General features: G+C 32.8%; 1 protein-coding gene across 1 annotated transcript in view; it reads left to right on the forward strand.

The window, feature by feature from the left end:
• The window catches only part of LOC147066251 (uncharacterized), a 135,414-nt gene that overhangs the window by 87,882 nt on the left and 22,409 nt on the right, over nt 1–25,123 (forward strand). The window contains exons 3-4 of the mRNA XM_085955741.1: nt 5,121–5,394; nt 5,699–5,863. Coding sequence (XP_085811867.1) covers nt 5,121–5,394; nt 5,699–5,863 — 439 coding nt within the window. The remainder of the gene's footprint in view (nt 1–5,120; nt 5,395–5,698; nt 5,864–25,123) is intronic.

The following is a 25,123-nucleotide window of genomic DNA, read 5'->3' on the forward strand; positions in this document are numbered from 1 at the left end:
AAAAAATAAAGTATTTCACGTTATCTACGTTTTTGATCTATTGCATATTGATCACCAAAGAGGTAGATTTTTGTAGATTGACCTATTCTAAATTTGAAAGTTTTCAATCCTCTGTAATATCGAGTATTGTAACTATCTATTATTTTAAAATTTTCATACATAAAAGTGCGCATTTTATTAAAGTCGTGGGTGTCGATCGGAAGATAGCACTTATAGTGATAATAAGCCACATATACTATATTGTCTCACGTAGGAAGAGAATTATACGCAATTCAAAATCATATTTACAACGCTGTATCTTCGGTTACTTTTTAATGGAAGTTGGTTCAGAAAAATAGAGGATATTATTATTTTTGTAACGTAATATTGCCAGTAGTAAAAATGAGTAAGTAATAGATTATCAAATATGGTGCCAACTAGAAGATAATGATAGTCATTGAGTACTATCTCTGTGTGGTCTACCAAAGACAAGACGACTCTGTTAGAGAATATTGAAGTAAAATAAACTGAAATGTGATATCACTCCTTGGAAGTTTTATTTGTTTTTTGTTTATGACGGGTATACAGAATTATTTGAAAATTAGTCGTAAATCAATGAGAAAAAAGTGTTATTTGAAGTGTTATAGGATACGTGAGCAACGTTATTAAAAAATAATTACGATATTCTGTACATAACATTATTATGAATTTTCTTTGGTATCCTCTAAAGTAGAAAGATCATTGAGACCCTGAAAAATGACGGACAAAATATGAATGCAATAAACACATTTTATAATAAATTAATCATGAATCAAAATTGTCAATAATAGGTATATTAAAGTATGATTCGTTAAATATGAAGGGATGATGAGGTACATGGAGATAATGTCGTAGTTGCTTGGATGTTTCGAGGAGAGAGTACAGATGTAATGATGAGATTGAGTATATTATTGAATTGACTGGTGATGTACCGAGATGATAATATAACCGAGAGACTGGACTCGAGTTGACTGTGTCGAGTGACCGGACTCGAGATGAGTGGTGAGTTATGGATCGTCCTCGCTATTTATAAAAAAGCAATCAATACCTTACACAAGCCACCATTTATCTAGGTTACTAAATCATACCAGTCATTGTTGAGTAGGTTATGATTGAGAAACCAGTTGACCGCAGTGTATAAAAACTACGAGGTGTTTTGATGAGTAAGCATGAGGAAACCGATTGCTATGTCATTGTCTGTAATAAAAACGATGATGCTAGATGAAGCAATTCATAGTTAAATGACCTGTTGATTTTACGTTGTTTAAATTCATGCTGACCCGGTATAAGGTTATTGATTGCTATAAATACAGTAAAAAGTTGAATTTCATTGACTATTGACAACTAATTCATAATTAATATAATAAAATTTTCACAAAATTCATTTTTCTACTTCTTCCAAGCTGATACAGTCCAAATCAAACCCTGGCTCCTCTATCATTCTCAAAATTTCATAAACATCAGATTTTTTAAAAAAATTTTGTCTACTTAGTAGGGCCTAGTAGAAAATATCTTGCTGAACATAAATGAAGTAGGTTATGATGTTTAGTAATTTATACGAAATAATATCTTAACCATGTCCGATATTCAGAAGATCATAATAGGTATGAAAGTATGACATATCAATAGATTTTTTTTTTACGAGAAATGGATGTTAGCCACTTATTCAAAGCAATTGGTCCATACTCTGGATCCAAACACACATTGGAAAACATGTTAATTTTTTTTTGGTTTCCAGACCCGAGATTCGAACCCGTGGCATATGACATTATAGACAGATACGTTATCCGCTCGGTTGTCAATAATAATTAGATACAATATATTATTTTGTTTCGTTTCTATACATATTCACCATGCACCAAAAATTGTGATAGCTAAACATTATGTATTTTCAATTCATGTATATTCCATCTTGAATATAAAATACCTATATATTAACCATTTAGGTGATTGTCTTAAATATTTTAACTAAAAAATATAATAGATGATATAAAAAAATATTTATTTGACCAAAATTTCATCAGCATTGATAAGTTTTTCACTAGAAAAATAATTGAAGAAACAAAAATAATAGTGTAAGTATTTTTCGGTTCTATCGTTAGATTACAAATTTAATAGCGATGAATTTAAGATAAACTGTCCCAAGACTTCTTTTTCATCTGTAAGGAATAAAAAAACTTATTGTAAATAGCACAGTTCATTTATCAAAATGCCATTTGACGGGCTGGGCGTCTAAAGCTCGGGTCAGCGGCGTCGCGACGTCCCGCGGGCCGCGCCCAATCAGCGCGAGTGGCGCAGTTGTCACCTACGACGCTGACAGCACCCCCTGTCCCCCGGAAACCACCCCCTCCCGCGCCCTGGGTGTCAGCCATTTTATGCCAACCACCCCCGGTCACGTTCGCGCACCTGTCACGCGCCCCTGATACAACGCTCCCGGGAGCGACGTGCGGGTGGCGTCCGGACCCCGTTGACCGCGAACCTTGATGCGAAGGGCCTGTTTAGGAACCTGTGAAAAGTCTTCTCATAAAAAATGTACTGTCCTATTTATCATAAACTAAAACTGTTTGATACAAACAAATAAAATTTGCCATTAATAAAATTGTTCCCATTTGAATACGGTTTAGCCCATTTCTTATAGTAGAACTAAGTTTTGTGTATCTGTTTTCTTACTATGATAATAAATCAGTCATTATTACGTTAAAAGTTGTACTAATAAGATATGAACTTATTGGTGTAACTTTTTAGTAATTAAATTTTGGAGGCTTGGGAGATAAACTGTTTTATTGTTTTAGAATTTAGACATTAAAAAGCTCACATTTTTTCAAATTGGTGTATTATTTAAGTGATAGATAACACATAAATAAACATTTTATTGATCACATAAACGCGATTTATATTTAATTTATAAATTCTCAAAACCTATTTCATTCACTTAGTAGTTCATCAATTATTTATACAATTAGCTATAGAAAAAATCTTGAAAGTTTGCAAAATATAAATATTTTTTGGTAAGCAGTAGGTATTGTCAATTTTAGTAGAATATAACAGGTACCTTAACAACCTTCTCAACCGTTTTGACGTGACAAGGGAAGTAATACGACCTTTTTATATTACAACTTACAACAATTAATGAAAGTGATTATAGAGTGCTTTTAGTATGGTAACGATTAGGATATTATTTACGTGCCGTTGTTTGCGATTTTATGTGATTATTGAATTTAATTTATCAATAAAAGTAAATCCTAGCAAACATATCTCAAAATATAAAAAGTTAACAAAAGTTTCAGGTTACTTTTATAAATAAAACCTCTATCTGTATACAAAAGTATTTTTCTTCAACATTTTTAATTACCACAAAATTAACTTCTTCATATACATATTTTTCGGATCTTACTGTACAGTGTAGGTGGATAAATACTTACGGCGACATCTTGTGTTTTGCGGTAAGGGTAGTTATTTCGACGCCGTGAAAGGGTTGACGCGGTGCCGAGAATGTGTGCGACGCCATCGCAGCATACTGATGAGATTGAGCTTAACTACGGGATTAATACTAAACAAAACACAAAATAACGATACGAATAGTCTTAAAAAAAGGTTTATTATCGCCGATATGGTAGATAAAGTAAATGCTTAAAATCATTGCGAATGTTAGTCTGTTGCATTGACATACATTATAATAATATGATACACCGTGCTATAGGATATCTAGGAATCGGTCAGAGACATCGAATATAATTCTGGAAGAATCGCTCTTATTATAATGTAGATAGAGTTCATTTATAAACAAGTAGGTACCGTCACCATATGACGACAACGGCTTAGTCAGGCTTACTGCTACTGAATATCAGGTAATAGCGATATATCCATGGCCCCCACAAGGGGGGGGGGGCTGACAGGGCCCTAGCTTGAGGGCCCGGGCTCAGGAGGGGCCCGGCAAGGCGAGTTGGCCAGATAAGTGAGACACACATCACAAATTTGCTTCATTCGTAAAAAAAAGTCGCCTACGGATGTATCTATAGTTTAAGTTTAAGCCTACGGCGCTATTTTCATTCAATACTAAATACCTATTAATATTTAAACTTATGTGGTTGTAAGATACAATTTTTAATTGTGTATCAATATTCGACAAGTCCATACCTAATTCAAACGGATGTATTAAAATATACTTACAAAAAATACTAAATCCTACCTGTAGGTATACATTAATTTTACTGCATACCTACACAATCTAGAAAACGCTATTTTAGAGCATCACACTGTCTTTATCCTAAGCGATAGGTAAGGGGGGCGCCAAAGATCCTATCCTGGGGGCCCGCTTCAGGATGTGGGCGCCATGGATATATCTATCATTAAATTTAATATGTTCGTGAGAAAAAGTGGCAACTTGATGTCAATACCTCGCCGTGTTTACTTTTTTATCATATTTCGCCGTCATCATTTTTCCAGAGACACCTGACCCATTAGGTGTGCAGTTTGTCAATCTACCACGTGTTGGTCAAAAACAAAATAGTACTAAAATAAATCATTCCTCCGTAAACGTTTTACTTCATAATGATTGTTACGTTCAACACGAAATATGTCAAAATAAACACGAACACAGTTCAATGTGTTTTTACTCCACATTAATCCCGTGTCTCCCAATTGTCTCGTACTTGTGTTCGGCCTTCTGATGTTGGTGATGTATCTGTACGTAGGTACCTATTACCAACAGTGCTTACCATATTTATTTTTACGACAGGTACCTATATATCTGGGGGTGTAATACTTGTACATTCTTTATATAATGACATATACTTGATCCTTATTGCAATACACGCAGAATTCATTTTTCAACCACTTTATTGTGTCCTGACTCGGAGAGATTCAGAAGACGTTGTGCATGCGGCTAAAGTATTTTAGCACAGCTTTGTTCTGCAAATAATTTCAAATATTTCTTGTTGTTCCAGATATACTTATATATCACTTTACTCTTTTTTGTGAGTAAAGTAGTTAAACACGTATTTCGCCTCTGCTAAGTTTATTTACTAAAACTCCCATTACACGTACCTATTAAAATTTTCTTTAAGATTTGTATATAATAAATGCATATTTCTTCTTTCCAGACGGATGTTCCCAACTCTTCGTGTGTCGTTTACGGGGATTGGCGCAGCGCAGCGGTACGTGGTGCTCCTCGATATAGTTCCAGTTGACGGAAAAAGATACCGATATGCCTATCACCGGTCGTCATGGCTGGTGGCCGGCAAGGCTGACCCTCCCGCCCCAGCCAGACTCTACGCGCATCCTGACTCTCCGTTCACTGGAGACCAGCTCAGGAAGCAGGTCGTTTCCTTTGAGAAAGTCAAGCTTACTAATAATGAAATGGATAAAAATGGACAGGTAATTAATAATATCATGATTTTGTTATATTTAAATATTTTAGGACAATCCTTTCACATATGCCCATTTCAAAAACGGAAATTATTATAAAAACTATTTAAATCAATATGCTAGATATTATCAACACTCAAGCTACTGTTCGTTATGCCGGTTGCGTACTTTGATTAAGTAGACAACTAGTAATTATTTTGATTAAACACATTCGCTTTTCCTCGAATATTATATTTTCTACCAATTAAAAAAATACACATAGGTACAATGTTGTTTTCACTGCAATAGGATGTAATAATTACTGTTGTTTCAGTTGGTATTGAACTCGATGCACAAGTATCAACCGCGCATTCACCTGGTGCGTAGGCGCGACGGTTCCGGGAACTCACCCATCACCGACCTCGAGCAGGAAGACTACAAGACCTTCATTTTCCCCGAGTCAATCTTCACCGCAGTCACCGCGTATCAGAACCAATTGGTAAGTGTTTAAGATAATAGTTTTGTCGTATTTGTCTCTTAATTGACTCTAATTGAATCGTTTTAACGACGTTGATTATTTAATTTCAATACAATGACAGGTCGTTTACTAGGGAAAAAAATGTTAGTAATAATGACCGAGCTGTTGAATATTTATTATTACCAAACAAAGGGTTGCGTTCTGATTAAAAGCGCTATTTAATTAGAAATAAAACAAGCTTTTAACATTTGATTCTGGCATGATACTGGTTGATTCTAAATATTAAGTTTTCCTTAAAGTTTGACATATTATCAGTAGGTACCTATTACACGTTACATTTTTTTTCCTTTTTTTTAGTTTTTGGATAGCAATTTTTAGTTATCAATTTAGGTAATCGATAACTAACATTATACAATAAATGGTAGACTGTAGAGTTATAAATTTAGATATGTTTCCTGTACGAATCGACATAGGTAATAATAATTATGGCCATTAACTTATTGCATCTATTTTAATCAGTGACGTCCCGTGGGGGTAAGCAGATTGAGCGTTGCTTGGGGGCGGCAGTTACTTGAAGGGCGGCAAATCGAGGAGAATTATTTCGAATATATAGAAATAGCTACCTAAGCTGAGTAATAACGAAAATATATTTCCATTTAAAAAATCAGCTCACTGGTTTTATAGGGTTCGCGATATATAGTTTACTTCCATTGCCCTTCGACGTACTTGGTGACCAGAAACGACACGTGCAGATTTGAGAAAAGATGATATTTTATTAGTAATGTATCCATACATCACATTTCTTAGCTATTGGACTCATGAAAGGATGATAAAAATACTGTATAAAAAATGAGGCGGCTTTTTAGCGTTGCCTAGGGGCGGCATTTTATCTAGGGACGTCACTGATTTCAATTCACACAAGTGCAATTTTTAACAAAGAATGTTTTTCTTGAAAACTGTCTTCACATAAACCCGATCTTTTAAAAAAAAAAATATATATATATCCAACGCTAATAGAATAACTATTTTTTTCAACTTTTTTAAAAGTACGAGTACTTACCACTATTATTCAAAAAATATTACTAGGTACCTATAATTGATAAAAGCAGCTTTGTGAATTCTTTAGTGAATTGATAGCGAACGCAAACAATAATTCATTGCAAATATTTATTGACTTCATATAAGGCTAATTACATGAAACTGTATTTTCACGGAATTTTATTGGCCCTACTTCTGTATTGGTAAATCCGCCTTTGCGTTTTTTATAAATAAAAATGTCAGGTAGACGGTGTTTTGTTATGACACTTTGGCTGGTAACGCTGACCGTTATTATGTCTGTAACTGAATGGAATAATTGTATTTTAACTGAGGTAAAAGATAAACACAAAAGATTAATGCTTACAATGTAAACGAGTATCTATAAATCATTCGACTAGTTCGTCAGCGGCACTTGCTCCATACTGACGTTAATATGTTTATCCCTGACTTGTAGAAACACGAATGTAAACAATTTAGCGAGATATATGACGAGAAAGCGGGCGACGACCACACACGGAGCCGCGGGGATCGCGACCCGGGCGAGGTGGGGGCGAAGGCGCGTGGGGGGCGTCGGGAGGAGGCGAGGGGACGTCGCGACGCCGGTGACGGACGCCGATCATTCAGTTAGCACCTATCGCTGGTTGGCTGAAATCCAGACACTATTTCCGCGTTCAGGGTGATTGATTTTGTTGATATGTGACAATTCATGTGGACGCGGACACTTTTCAACGGAAATTAATATTAAATGTAGATTTTTTCATTGAATACGTAACCATTATAGCAATGTCTTTGAAGATTAAATTAATTGCATATTAAAAAAAATATTTATATGTTGCTTTTTAGAAATGACTTAATAATGTTTATCTAGATACTTAGTCAAATAAAAAACAATACAATCCAAATAACTCAAATTTTAAAGTAGGTCTCAAATACACACTACAGATATCAATAAAAAATCGTAGGTACGTAAGTGTGTGATATTTATTTCGTTTCAGAATATTAATAATTATAGAATTCATTGAGTGGCGTAAAAAAGGTGTAGGTACTTAGTAAAATATATTATTGTCTTGTTAATTTTAGTATCGCTTACAAAATAAAGTAGACAATTAACATTGAAACACGTTATACAATGAGAAATAATGGTTTCACCGTTTACTTGGTGATAATCCATGACCATTTATATAATCTCGTCATATTTAGCATACATCAAAATATTTTATACCTACAACATGTTTTTCGCTCACATATAGCAAAAGAGCTACCTGTCACTCTTCCATATTAAAAAAATGTATTTATACATGAAAAGTCTTACTATTTGAGTGAGATATGGTGTGTTTTCATCATTGTATTTTTATGTGGTGAATGTTAATTGATAAATAAATACCTACAAAACATACTGGTTAAACTTTCAACAAGAAATAACAATTTAAAATTTAACAATTGAAACGCAGTACGCTGCAATATTTTTAAAATATATAAAGTTGGCTTTTGAGGCGACCAAGTTGAGTTTATGGCGATTGAATCTGTTTAATCCATGATCGAGATCCTGAGAAAACGTTTAATGAGCATATTGGTGGATTGATGATCCGAATCGCTTTAATTTTCAACATCCATGATCCGCAATCCACGATCCAGTTTGAACGTGTATTTTCTGCCTTAAACTAAATTGATATTGCATAGATTTCATACTTGTACATCTTTGTCGAATTTATATATGATTTATTTTATTTTGTTGATTGATAGTTGAGAAAGAATAAGCGATTCGCAGCAATTCGACATGTAAAACATTAAGCCGAACTCTGAAAATGTATTCTCGTGTTTTTTTGTGCCAGCCCTGCTTTCCTAAATGTGTCATATTTCAAGAGAAAAAAGAAAGCAAGCATTTGACCCGTAAATAAATAAGTGAGCATGCTATTTTTCCGTAATTATGTCTTTTCTATAAATGACCAGACGCGAAGACGGCGGATGGATAATGCACATTCCTCAGAATGAGCTGCTAAATCAAGAATGTTGATGATGGACAGGTCCTGGCGATGACAAACCTTCGACCCGCTAATTGCCTCACCGCTGACAGCCACCTTCAAGTGATTTTTGACATATTACTATCTAATATCTCATAAAATTACTGACAGATGAATCAATCATTTGTATTTTAATTAATATCATCAACATCAATTTGATTATTCGAAATAAATTTATATTAGATATAGAATGGAATATAAATTCAAATTCAAAACAAATGACTCAAGTATTATATTTTATAGGTATACGTTTTGACAGATGGAACGTTCCTAACCTAAAACATGAATATTAAATAGTGATAACGTGAATTAAAAAAATATTAAAATATATTTATAAAAATGGACAAAAGCTCCGAGCATTTCGTTGAAAGATGTGTACAAATATTAGTCAAAATCTTTTGGTTTTGTACACGTTAAATTAATGAATATAACTAAAAAAATTCACCGTTCATAAAATGGTAAGTGTATTTTATAAACAGTATATATGTTTACAACTAGTTGATAATTAGGTAGAAGGTACATAACGAATAGAGGGTTTAAAATTAATTTTAAATTAGACTATACGTACCTTCCATATGCATTATTATAAAATACAGTCATTGAAATATACAAGGTCACTATGACACGTATAAAATCTCATGTTTAATTAATATATAGAACATGTCAAAGACATCATATGTAACTGTTAAGTACAGTGTAATTCAAATTAATCTTCAATAACATACTTAATAAAACATAATAACTACAATCATCTGTACGTTTATATACAAACGATCAAAATTTGTATGATGATACAAAAGTGTCGATGTACGAACATAATAAAATTATTGTTCACGAGAGTCCTTTTATTTTTATTTTTTTTTCGACCATGTCCGATCCTAATAGGATCATATGGGCCTCCACAGAGTAGAGGTTTGTATAACAGATTTTGTTTTTTTACGAGAAATGGATGTCAGCCACTTGCTCAACCTATTAGGTCCATACCCTGACTCACACACAAATTGAAAAACAATATGTGTACTTGCCAGACCCAGGATTCGAACCTGAGACCCACGGCGTGATAGTCTAACGCTTAAGCCGCGCGGGCACCGGCTTATAGATACACCATCCAATAATTGCATGGTGCATCCGTTAGTAGGTAAGTCATAGTAAAAACTGACGTAAAATAAAATTAAAAATATTTAATTTATTGAACACTTTCCTGAAAAGTATTTTCCATGTCAGTAGCGTCTACAAATTATTGGTAATGGTGAACACTCGTCCCATATCCTGACGTTTGCCTCCCTCTCGTGATGCAGCAGCTTTACACCACATTCATCCTGATAGATTCTCGGCCCAGAAGGCTGTCAGAGCTACAGCCGCATCCCTGACGTGCATCCCCCGACGAGAGTGTTCACTATAAACAATCTGATATCTCTACCTATGAATATCTATGGTCAATATAATAATTTCTAGGTATACGCTAGCAATATCATCGTATAAACATTACCGGAACATAATATTATTTATATTATTATCGTTACGAGTCGTAGCTTTAATAATAATACTACAAAAAAAACGAAATTTAAAATTTTTCATGATAATTTAAACACAAAATCTTAAACTAAATTTAAGTTAAACCTTGATAATTGAGGTAGATACGTTGGCTTTCATTAGTCGTCGTCAGTTTTCTTTAATACAGGATTTGTCATGAATGTTTTATCTACCTTATGTGTAAGAAACGAACTTTTAAAATAAAATTTATCATTACGACTTTGAAATAATAAATTATAAAACCCTATTTTGTCAATCATGCCCATAATTGTTGGCGATTTTTTTAATTTTTTTTTTATTTACCACTTAACTAGTCAAACAAAATTTGACTACCATTAAAATATTATCTTTCATATAATGCTTGTATCGTATTTTACACTCAATGCATGATACATTTTTATTATTAAGTACCTACGTTGAATTATTTTTATTCAGTATAAAATATATGAAATTACAATTATATTCTGAGTAAATCTTACAAAAGATAAGTAATCACTCTCTTTATATATTTATTACGTAAATATGTAGATAAGCACAGTAAACGAAATATTGTAGATTTATTATTTTGTTCTAGTATTGTCATATTATTTGTGTTTAAATTTTATATTCATACATTCTCACAATATTTAACACGTAGCTCCAAACAAAACGTGTGTATCGATTGAATGCCACCTCAACCCTTTCGCGGCGGGCGTGTCGGTCGTGGCAGGCGCTGGGTCGTCCACAATGGGTTAGACACACACGGAAAGGTTTTCTGTGTGATTTATCTCGTATAGAATTTTTAGGTATTGCAGACTATAATCATAGATTCAATTCAGACATCAATTGAGCATCAGTATGCGGGTACACAGGGCGCATCACGTCGGCCTCACTTTTTCACTTTCCTAGAGTCAGTCTTAAGCACCGAGGTGCATGGTTGCAAATAATCGGTCCCGTGCGGCTCCATTCGGGATGAAATGTGAGCAATTAAATATTCATTATGTCGCAATGCAGCGCTGTGGAAGACGGCCGTGCATAATCCACGGCTGTATAGACACGGCGGGTGGTGGAGGGTGTAAAAAAAAGACTTTATCTCAAAATGGCAGAGACTTTTGTAATTCGAGTCTTCTGTGTATCTCTAAGATTAAATACATACGTATTTAATAAAAAGGCTTTGCAACCGTTGTAGCTATTAAATAAACTAATTTATATTAACTACTAGAATTATATTTATTCGGATGTATTTAGAATTATGGATTTATTGTTATTATTATAAGATATTGACATAGAATTAATTTTCAATTATCAAATACCTGAGTAGAACTATCATAGTTTTCAAATACCTATATCTCTTATCTCAAATAAATGCTCAGTACCTACCTACCTATTTTTAAATTTCGCACAAATTACTGTTTTTTTTTTTTAATTAAATCTCTTGATCGATAAAACAATTGACAAGGCTTGAATGTTTTCTGTCATTTGTAAATCGTTTTGTTGTTTTTATTAAATGTTCTTTTGTTCGAATGTTTTCATAGGAATGATTGGATATTTTGTTTGTGGTTTAGTGGTCCAAGCCCCTCGCAGAATACACCTGTGTGGTTGTCCGGAATGCGGCGATCGAATGGCGAAACGCAGATATCACGTCCTGATAAAAGTCCGACTGACAATGACAAAATGGGATATAAAACATTTTTCGGGCAAACAGAAACATCGCGCTTTGTCGCGTGAATGGACTCGCCGCGGGGCTGTTTCACGGAATATTGTGCCGTTTGACAAACGACTCGTTTTTGAGACAAAAAAAAATGCATAAATAAAATGCCGTCCCCTGAATGCTGTCCTGTCTTTTCGTCATTTTATATCTAAATGTGTGCAGGGTCTACGAGAGATGATAAATGAACGCGCGCTAAATTAGAATATATATTTTATGTCCCTTTTACACACAAACTCAATTTTTCAGAAAAAAATATTTTTGACACTGAAAAAAATAATATGAGGTAGGTATAATCGCATCTCATTTACTCATTGGTATGAAAACCTGCTACTAATGACACTATACTCAATTAATTAAAAAAATGTTTTCATCTCCCTTAAAGGCTTTTTTCCTAATAATTTATAACGATTTATATACGAAGCCTACATTAGCAATTTTACAATACTATTGACGTTTGGTTACTTTATTTATACATTTATAACATCGAAAAAAGTAAAACAAATCACCATTTCCGCTCATATACCTACCGTATTACAAGTAGTGAAAAGCCAGTTAGCCAGACGTTAGTTGAGGAAATCAGTGGCGAGAAGAATATGACTTCGGTAGCTTGAGGGTAGTAATATATAAATATTTACAGACGCGGAAGAGAAGAAAAATTGAAGACTCGGAAGAATGAAAATATGTGCATGAAGCTTCCAAAGATCCACTCTAGATGGTAGCACCACAATATAAAGAAATATAATATTTTATATAGATACCTATTTGAATTAATTACCCAGTTATTTTTCTCTTTCTTCGCTTGGTGGTGTGAACATGGCGTATTTAACGCATAATAATGTATATTTTTCTCTTGATTTATGCATGAGAGAAAACATATGTAAATGTGTAGGAGAGAGCGAGACAGGGAGACGACGTATTAAACGGGAATCGATGAAAGAGAAGATACACGGGAACGCAACTTCTAAATTTGAAAAATTAAGAAATCGTTTAATTTAATCGGGTCGTGAAATAAAAAAACAAATAATAGGATACTTTCATAATAGTTTGATAGATGTAGTACAATACTAGCATATCGGGTATATATAAATTAGTAAATGATCAGATTGATGGAAAGGTAAGACAGTCTAAATATGATTTTAATTAAAATAATTTATTTTGCACAACTAAACAACATCTAAGAATATTGACAAGTGGTACTGCCACATGGTATTTTGTTCGAGTTATTTTTAAATAATTGACACTTAGATACTGAGCTATTGAATTTTTCAGTTGTGGATTTTTTTCTAATATTTAATTCGAATTATTTTTTTTTCATCGAATCATCATCGAAATAAAAGTTTAAGCCTTTGTATTTTGGAATATTATTAATGTCAAACAATAATTCTACAGCCCTGCCTAAGTGGGTCTTTACAAATATGTCCATACAGTCATTCGTAAGGCGTCAAAACACGAGAATAAATTCGACAAATTTCAATGACAATGGGAGTGATTTTTGTTTATTTTGTTTTTGTTAGAATGCACGCGCGCCAGGAGGATGAGCAGGGCAAGAAATCACCGCGGGGGGCTATACTACCTGCAATTTCAGAAATAACATACCTTTATTAATTGCAAAATATTTATTACCTAATTGTATCTGTTGTTTTAGGCGTATGACGTTTACGTCTGGACATAAGCGTATCCACAATGTGGAATTATTTTTAATATAATTAAGTACAGGGATAAAATTTTATTCATCAATTAAACTTATTCAACATATGCATTTAATTATCCTGCGAATTCGAAAATAAATATTTTGATTGAAAAAAATTAAGTTGTTTTTTGATGCAGATGATGCGAGCGATTTATCATACAAAAAATAAATTATGTGCCTATACCAAAATCTTTCAAAGATTTCTGTATAAGTACATTATTATCTACCTAATGCATAAAAACCCTACAATTTTATTAATATCAAAGGAGCCTAAAATATAATCAATCAAACAGATACTTACGTAGGTACTTATAAATAAAAATAATAAACCACTAATATTGTTAGTATTTTTAATAATAATTACAATTTTCAATTCTAAGATGTGATTCTAGTAAATAGATAGATTGATATGTTTAGTAGGTAATATAATAATTTATTTATTATAATTTTTATCGTGGGGGGGCTTACAATCAGTAACGCCACTGAGTTGTTAGTTTATAATCCAATCAGCAAACTGCAATTCTGCGGCCTACCGATTACAAAGTATAGCACATCAACTATCGCCAATCAATCAAAAGTGAATATTTATTCCTCTTCGATATTAATTATTTTTTATGTAAGGATTCATAGAGTTTCATATTTGCAACAAAATACATAGTATGTATTGTGATGGTATTATCTGTGTTCCGATTTATACTAGTAAGGTAACTGCTTGACTTTAAAAAAAGTATTTTGATATACCTACACGTCTTATTATCGAGGTGAATTATGTATATCAGTACCATTTTCTGATGCCCGCATCACATACCAAAATCGATTAATAATAATAATTATTAAGTATATAGGAAATCAAAATATAACCTTTAACTTCGACATAATAATTTATGAATCCATTGTTTAAAATAACATAAATTGAAATTATTGCCAGTTAATCATTACTAAAAGGTCTCTCAATAACATTAAAGATAGTTACATAGGTCGCAGATTTTATTGATTGATTGTGATAATTAACGCTTTATGTCCAAATTGATAAAAAAAATAGCTGTGATACTTAGATTAATATCAATTCTATATATTATAAAGGTACATAATTATATTATCCAATCCTATGGCGTCTACTTTTCTGACTATCAAATATTAGGGATTCGTTATATATCACCTTTTTTCTATCCCAATGCTTTATTATTTTCACTACCTTATTCAGTGTTATTTCCACTATAAAAATTATTAAAAAACATTTAATAATATCATATATAAAATATTTGTAATTCTTATCTTCTATTTTTAGTCTCTGTATGTGTACTTCTAGTCAGGGACGGCTCTAGTAAAGGAGCAAAGTGTGCACTGCACTCCCATCATCGATTAAATAAAAATATATAATATACAACCCCCATGTATTCCGAAAAATGCGATATCGAAAACTTATACGAAATCAATCATTTTGAATTCCGCGCGCATTCGGGCAATAGTGATTTCGACGCGCAACGCCACCGTCTACCAATACACACGTAACTACACCAATGAGACGCGACTAATACACATACCTCCATCGGTGAGACATGGCAAGGAGCAAAATTCAAAGTGTACCTTGAGTTTACACTATTTTTCACGCATACATTTAAAAATTCACAACAGCAAATGAGGCTAGTAGAATCAAAACCAACAAAGTTCTATAAGACTACATGAATCTTCGTTGGAAATGATGTTTTCCAAGTTAATGCTTCAGGAGGTTGCCTGTACCTAATGCCATAGTACACAAAGCTTAACTCGGCGTTCGGACAATAAAACCATACACTGGCCGATATAAATATTCCAACACAAGCGCTTAGGCCACGCGTCGAGATATAGTTGGAAGCCTAATTATTGATGACTAATGTCATGTCGATGCATGCCGTGCAAAAATAAAAACATATTCCCGACTTATTTATCAAACGGTTAGTTTAGTAAGTTTAGTTCAACGTAAGCCGCTCCCGGTTTCACCGATTTCGCCGATATTATTATGCTAAGGTTGGTGGATTAATTTTTTTATTTTCATTTTGAGATTACCCTATTACTATTAGCAATAGGTAGGTATCTTAAATTTGATGTACACACAGTTCAGTTCAGCTTGTTGATTTTTTTAATCAGGTGGGTATTTCACAGAAACGCTGTTATTGAGAATAAATAGGTACTTAGGTGTAGAATTGTAGACGTAAGTGGGTGGGTAGCTTTTAACAATTAATTATCCTAGTGTTTGTCGTATTGAAGTAGGTACCTAGTTACATAGGACTTATAATATTTATTATTACGTTTATTTTGTACAGATAGGTAGGTAGGTATCTATTCAATAAGAAGGAAATGGAGCATAGGTACTGTCGTTGAATGAGAATTTTACAAGTGGAATTATTATTGTTCATCGTTATTTTAATGAGCGATTCACATCGAGACGGATGACAGTTTACATTGGCCGACATTATTAGCTCAGCCAGGTATTCATTCATTGAACGGTACCTATCTACCTATTTATAATTTTTCTTATTTGAAACGATAATGGGGCCCTATTTCGTGGTCGATTTGAGATTAGGTGGTACCTATTTTGATAGGTAAGTAAGTACGATAAAAAGGCCCCATTTCTTTCGTGGTCATTTTGAGATTAGGTAGGTATCATTAACCTTATCATTAGGTAGGTAACTGTGTAGGTAGTATGTCGATAACTACCCACTGTCCTATAGTTTAATGGGAATTAATTTTCCGAGTCGAATTCATGAAGCAATTATTATTCACATCGGCGCATCATCTATTTTATAGGTGGGTAAGTATAAATACTGCTTTCGGATCACAATAAGTGCTAATACTTTGATACAACCCTACCTTGGATAGCTGCCGTAGCGGCAGAATGTCATCAATGGGAATTTAGAGCATAAATCGACGATTCAATGCAATAACGTCATCGTAGGTATCGTGACAATGCATTCATTAAACGAAGTTGCGATTTTATATGACAGATCACAGCACTGTCGTGTCGCGGGAACGTTCTGCGATTTGAATCTGACATGGGCTGATTTTAAAGAAAATACCGAAGATATTGATTTTTCCCACTCAATATCGACGTTTCGGCTTAAATATGTTCAATAAGCATGTCACTCATCATGTTAAATGTGCCGAAATTCCTTCGTTGCAAAGTTTATATCATTTTTTGCAGTTCGACGTTTAACATAGGGGCAGATTGGCAATGCGCGGAGGTGACATTTATTTTTTATAACTTTTATTATAACTATCTTATTACTCGATGGACAACGTTAAAACTTTGGGGAATATGTAAATATGCATTGTCTGAAACATATCTACAATGCGGCTGCACGCAATGAATTTTTAAAAATCGGCGGTCACAGTTAGAGTTCCGTAAACAACGCGACCGAATTATGCCAAATTATCAGCTATGTTTCGCATTAATCATTTCAAAATCATACGTATATTTAAAATGTGTACTGAAGAGAGCTAGCCGCCTACCTAGCCGGCTGGCTTTATATTTTAGTAAATGAATTTTTTTAAATCGGGTAATTTAATACTTAATTATAAATAATGAATAATTATTATTAACGTGACAAATTTTAACTTAAAAATGAACTAATAGTCTTATACAGTAGAGAAGATTTCTACGTTACTGTTGGAGCATTATTGCTACTTCAACTTTTCACTAATAATAATTTACTGGAAGTATTTGGCAAAAGTGTTACCCTATTAAAAATAATTTGTACAATCCCGATGATTTCAGTATGAAGTGAGCGTTGTTTCTCAACTTTAGAAAAGGTTAAGTAATTTTTGAGAAATACAATGACTCAAGACAGGCTAAATGCTCTTGCGATGTTAAGTATAGAAAAACAATTGATATCGTCAACACCAGACTTTAATGTTCGTGTTATCGACGTGTTTTCAAAATCGATGGAAGATGGGGACTTCTTGCATAAATAGGTGAGTTTTTTTTGCACTCCCTCATATTCTTGTCACCGGCCGCCACTGCTTCTAGTCTAATCCGATCGCCGAATCTTAACTTCAAATATAATTCGTATTATTATTATTCTAAAGAATTCTATGGTTTCGCAGCTGAGATAATCAATCGGTTTTGAAATAAATCACAGTTTTTAAAATACTCTTGCAAAGAAGTTATTAATTGGGGTATATTTTTAAAATTCTTCTTCATTATTTGTGTATAATATAGTTTTCAATGTTGTGTTATATTCAATGTTTTAAATAAATAATTTTACGTTGAGTTAAAAATGATTTTCTCAGTTTAAGCTGTTTCTACAAATAAAAACATATTTTTAGTTTGCTTACATGTGACAAAATATATGATACTTATACAAAAAGAATACAATTCTTTACACATTGGCATTCAAATCTTAATTTATTAAAAGCGCGACATAAAAACTTTTACCATGCAACCACATAATTATTAACGTCGATATTTGTGTATTTAATACATTGTGGGTACCTATTGTTACTTATTTATTTTTCTGAAAAAAATATCTATGGTACCTACCTTAATTTTTACAACTTAGGTAGGTACGTTGATAAAAAAATCTCGGTACTTTGGTCCATGCCGACAAATATATTAGCAATTATATTGGCGTCTAGTAGATCATGAGCAAATATTTTGTTTATAAATATGAACGCATGAAGTACCCTATACGATTATCTTTATCTCTAAGTATATAAATCATAAGACCATAGACATAAATATAAATCACTGTAGATGTTTTCAAGTTATGTATGTTCAATATATTATGTAATGTAATATTCTCAAAATCTTGTGAATTATTCGTTGAAAATAGAAATAGTTTATTAGAAATTCTTTTTATTAAAAAGCAAGAAAATAGTGTTTCCATTTTAAGTATTTTATATATTATATTTACGATTTAGGTACCTGTCTCTGCATCCGTGAAAAAATGCAGGTTGTTATTTTTTTCAATACGTGCCTGATTTAGTGCAAGGATCTAACGTATCGAGCGAATGGCAAACAAAAGGTGTGTTAAAATACGTATCTTCCATTCTATGGGAGATACACTTTACTATCCGTTGCTTGAGTGATCAATGTTAGTATAATAATTATATTTAATTAAATATATAGCTCGCCTCTAAAAGGTTGTCGATCCACCATTTAATTGTAGCCGTATGGGACAGTGGCATGTTGAACCTTATGGGAAATATGTGTCGCGATAAAGTTCAATAAAAAAACGCGTTCTCCGGAGGTATCCCGCAACATATCTACCTAGCTACGATATCTACCCATATTTGACCAACGAAATCTTAATAGAATTGAGACTGGTGTGAATCAACTGTTAACAGTTATAATAAACGAGAGAGTCGTAAACATATTGTATTTTTTACTTAAGTAATTAAATCATTAATAACTTGATACTTGTATTGTGTGTATTAAAAAATGTATCTACAATAATTGACGTACTCTTTTGGGGTTCCATACTAAATAGTTAACCTTCTACTTTTTTGTTGGAACTTCGTGGCTGAGAATAGTGAACCAGGTGATATAACCATTGGGCAGCCTTTTCATGGCTTTAAGTAACCTCTTATGGCATTCAGCTGACAGCAGAGTCTGTGTCAGTGTTTTCGTCCACTTATAGGTAACTACCTATTTCTCATCGTCTCCGACCATTGACTTGACCAAATACCATGATTTTTTTCAGGTTTTAATCATCCCTGCGAGTTTAACATAGAGCTTAAATACCTGTACAATTTGGTGTCAATGCAATTTGACGATTATTCTCCAATTTTTTAACATATCACAGAGTGATAAAGGAAAAAATCATCCAAAAATATAAAGTTGCAAATCGTCACATACTTTCCCTTTTGATTTAGTATTAATTCTATAAAAATAAATGCTCACTTACGACGAATTTCAATATTGAAACTTAAAATAATAATAAGATCTTAATAAAAATATTGATTTCTCATATTAAATTTAATATTAGTCTTAATAAAAACGTTAATAAGTGATTATTGGCGGATACCAACAAAAATATATTAATAGGTATCTACATATTATCTAAATACTATTTATAATTCATATTTTAGGTTTTTATACTATTTACTCAAAATTAATAGTTCGTATGTGTACAAAACAATATATTATGAGCTTACCTGTTATTGTTTTAAATTTTTAATCACCAATAATAGACAAAGTTTTGCAGGCCTGATTGAGGTGCTGTAAATAAAAAGTTCACACTCGGATAGTGTGAGAAAGAGTAGGAACGCGAGGAGGGGGTATAGACGTCTCGCTGTTTACTACGCTACAAATGGTCATCATTAGATTACGATTACAATATTTTATTAGAGTTTTAGCAAATGTATTATTGAAATAGACATCTATCGATTTGAGATTACATTTTTGATGATTATTTTTATTTGAATGGTATTAACTTAACTATCAATATAACTAATGAATATTATAATACTTATTATACCTATATAATTTAATAACGGTCAAAAGGGTTTCGTCCGTTTTAATATGACATTTTCAGATTATCTATATGAATAATACATTATTACAGTACATAATGTAAAGATTAAAATTATAGATTGAAAACATAAACACTAATAAAAAAACATATTTTAACTTAACAATTAAATTAAATTTGCCTAGCTTCGTATTTATTGAGAATGTCCTATTAAAATGAATTAAACCAGTCCTGATAGTAAATTAAATTATATGTAATGAGTATTATCTAGTTATTATGGGTCATTGTTGTTACTGGTTATTTTTATTATACTTACATATATCTATGTTAGTAAATAAGTTACTTCAAATGTTACTTGTTATATTTCACATATGCGGAATATTTTTTATTGATTTTAGGAAATTCCCTGAAATATAAAAAATGATTTTTTTAATTCCAACTTTCATCATCTATTTATACCTACGTTTATGAAAAAGTATGTAGGTAGGTATATTTAAATAAATTATTTGTTAAGAACTACTTAGTTACTTAAAAGTTATGTAGATTATTCTAGAGCTTCAATTTAAAGTGCTTTCTGTGGGCTTTGGCATACTTATATTTAAGGAATCCGGAAAACTGCGCAGTACCTACCTACACTTAAGCTTGAAGTTTGAAAAAAATATAATGACTTCCGAAAATTCTTGGAATATCCATGAAATTTGCTTGTTGAAAAATGTTCTATGATCAGTTATCACATTTAGCTCAACGCTATCTATGTTTACTTAAAATTACCCAATTTTCATTACAGATAATTATGCGATGAGAGAAGAGCCTCGGCTTATTGTGTCATAAAATTTTTGAAATCGATAATCTTGACCAGTAAAAAAATGTTGATTTTTGAGCTGATTGTAAATATCATAACTCGCGTGTCTGAAAATGTTTTTGACATTCACAAGGTGATGATCGTTTTTGGCTTTGGACCAGTCCATTACTTGGTGGAACTCCTCGAAGTGTTGGACTATGAAAATCATTTTGAGGATTTTTCATCGAACGGTTCGACCAGTGAATACACCTTGGACATATCGGATGACCCAAGCATAGATAATACAATTTACGTACAATTAAATTAATAACTACTAAATTTTAAGTATTTTCATCTTTAAATGCCTGTGGAAAATTAGTAATGCGTTTGCTGCATATCACTTTGAAAAATGTAAAAATATAACTTCGATTGACCAAAATAAAAATATTTGCAACCCCCTTTAATGGTTTTATTCGTTTATAAATTTTGTACTTGGAAAATTAAATTCACACTGAAGGAAATACTAAATGTATAGTTTTCCTATTCAAATCCAAAAAAATACGAGTACCACAACGTAGCTAATCAGATGAAAAATGGCAATTGACTGAACATGTCGCAAGGTGAGTGGACAAATGCCGTTGTACAGTGGTACCCAAGGGGTACTAAATGATCACAAGGACGTTCTAAAATGCACCGGATAGATTGACTGATAAGTAATGTTATGTGGATGTATCAGAGAAGATGGGAATAAGGGCATTAGCCCAAGTGCCCCATAAATAAGGAATATCCAAAGTCAAGACACGTACTTATCAACGAAGAACTAGGGACCAAGAAAAGTAGAAGAAGCTATGGGAGGCCTTTATCCAGTAGCGGATCAACCCCATCGGATCAATGTTGCCAACCGTATTATAATTTTAGTACAATACTATAATTTTGAAGGATCGAAAACGAAAAATATTCCTTGTACCCTTTGTCCAAAAATACGATACGTAGGTAATTTTTAGACCTTTTATCTATAATCAGCATTAAAAAATAGCAATACTAGTATGAATAACTTGGTAGTCATAGACAAAAATATTTTATATGTTTAATGACGATTTACTGTAAAACATACATAAGAACATTTTAAGAATAGGTATGCATAGGTACCTAAACAATCAAACTGCAAAAATATCCTGGAAAGTTTTGTGATGTCCACGTACATATGTATCTAAAATGACAACTGGACCTTTTTGACGTTTTGTTATAATTACGTGTTGCGACGTCACGTGATTGTTTACGTAAATTAAATAAAAATGATTTACCTGTAGATGTCGGTGTTTATAAAAAAGGCTATTCATTGAAACATTTTAAAATGTAAATTATAAAAAGATTGTATTAAATTGTCTGCTTTGTGTCCTACCACTAGATACCGCTAGTGGAACAATCGTAGTCACTTCACCTTAAGCCGGCGAGTTTTTTCGTTTTACTTTCTCAACAAAAATTTGCCTGACACATTGCAAGCAATCGGCTTTCTTTTGGTTGGTGCTTACCTGCGTAGTGGGTAATTGTTTTTTTCACACGCAAACCTGTCAATTATTGAATCTTGTAAAAACACGGTAAAGAGGTATTGGTACTTGCGGTTGAAGGAAACGAAACGTTTACCTATACCTAGGTGCAAGTTTAAAGAGTAGGTATTATAGGATGAACGGGAAAATGGAAAAAGCTCACAGGAATTTATATTTAATTAATTAGGTAGGTACAAAAATGTTTGTTATGGAACTTATTTGTATTGGTAGATATTTTGAGATTGTAACGAAGATAGAAATCACACTGCTACACATTACGTTGTAATTTGTACTACTAAAACATGACGTTTTTAAAGGCTGTTGTGCTTGCAAGAAAGCATAAATTCCTTGCTCTAGCTAGAGTCTAGATCAGGGGTAGTCAACCTTGTCCCTACCGCCCACTTTATGTTAGTTATTATTATATTAGTAATTATTATTATATGCGTTAACTTGGTGTAATTTTGCTTTATAAATTTTATAAAGTAAAGTTACTTCTCTACTTTATAAATTACCATTACTGTGGAACCGGTGGGCGATTAGAAAATTTTACTACTAACAGAGATACAAAAGAGTTTCTTGGCTACGTGTTAAAACTATGAACTAAGAAGCTCCCCCCATTTTTAACCGCAATTCCATTATAAACTAACAAGCTCCTCCCATTTAGTCGACAACAGCGCCTTCCGGCTTTTGCCTAAATCTTCTTGTTGGAGAGTAGTGTAGTGTTGATAACTTTAATGCATTCTAAAAATATTTCCGTAATACTATTAATGTAGACCTTTAAAAGAAGAAAAGCCAAGTAAAGTTTATCAAATGATTGCACAATGAATATCGACCTACATAATAATTATTATTAATTAGGTACATAGTACTCTATCGATTATTTTTGGGGATGCACCGCATCTCCAGCATCTATGAACCGCACGCCACTGGTAAGTAGTTACCTAAATTTCCGCAACAAGACATTATTAATTTCACGCATTATTGAAATATTTAAGTGGCTTTCTTTTGAAAGACATGGCGGCGGCAGTACTTGTTTGAGTGGCAATCAAAATGCTCCGTCCGAATCACGCAAGCTGCTAAAAAAATAACGAACGGTGCATTTTCGCGGGGAAAACCGCAAACAATCGTTGAAATCGGCTGGCTGTCAAAATTTTGCGTGACTGCCCGCCACATTACCGATGCATCGTCAATCTGCTACCCACAAATATAATCGAACTAGTGTTGTAACTTTAACTAATGGTTCGCACAAACCGGTAGATAAACTGCATTATTTCACTATAGTATTAGTACTTTTCTTCTTCTTCTTTCGACCATGTCCGATCCTAATAGGATCATATGGGCCTCCACAGAGTAGAGGTTTTGTATTAACAGATTTTGTTTTTACGAGAAATGGATGTCAGCCACTTGCTCAACCTATTAGGTCCATACCCTGACTCACACGCAAATTGAAAAAATAATATGTATACTTGCCAGACCCAGGATTCGAACCTGAGACCCACGGCGTGATAGTCCAACGCTTAAGCGGCGCGGCCACCGTGGGTGTATTAGTACATACTGTCAAAATAAATTGCGATAATTCCTTAGGTACAAATGCATATCGTCGCTGTAGGATTGGTTTGTCGAATAGACGAAAAACAAATTTCATAATCCTATATTTAAATACATGGAGATATTAAAATTGCTATTTTTACAGCATATGAATGATGTATTCATTACCATTACAAAGTAATTTAAAGAAAAGGATGGTTCTAGTCCATTTAGATACAAAAAAACATTCTGCATTAGAAGGTCGATTTCGACAAAAACGGATATTCGACAAACCAATCCTATAGCGACGATATATTATTACTAGAAAAAAATTGAATATTCTTGTCGATACGCTCAATAATACTTACTATTTAACTAAAAATCATACTTTTGTTTAGCAATGCAATAATACAGAGTAGCAATACTCATAGCAAAAGAAAGCATCGATTTGAATATCGATAGGTATAGATTTTTATATAAGTATATTTCGATAAAGCCGGTATATTTTACGTCACTTTTATCAGTATTGGTTAAGAAGCGTATGTTCCTTAATGCACATACATTACTGATCGATTAAATGCACCGCGCATGAGATGGATGCAACGTGAGTGTACTATTTATGCGATCGCGTAACAAAGACGCAAACTCTTTTACACCCAAATGTGTGTGCATCAGAGAGAGATTGCTTATTGTTAGCGCTGCGCATATCTTTGGCAGATAGAGATAAAGTGTATGTATGGCTATGTGTGTAAGAATAATATTAGGTAATTATAATGTAATTACGTATGGTGTATTGGAGAGAGGGGTTTGTATAGTACTTTATCACTTTAAACTAATGATTAAAATTAATTAAATTCCTTTTGATGTTTTTATGTAATATACCTACAGGTAGGTATTTAAAGAGTAATTCTACCATTTACCTACCTAACGTTTTATAAAAAGAACGTTTTAAAAGTCAATAATTATATAAATAATATCCTCTATCGAGCCGACAGATAGTGT

This window comes from Rhyacophila brunnea, unplaced genomic scaffold (assembly GCF_057557595.1).
Source record: "Rhyacophila brunnea isolate RB1 unplaced genomic scaffold, BYU_Rbru_1.0 scaffold_5, whole genome shotgun sequence".
Classification (NCBI taxonomy): domain Eukaryota; kingdom Metazoa; phylum Arthropoda; class Insecta; order Trichoptera; family Rhyacophilidae; genus Rhyacophila; species Rhyacophila brunnea.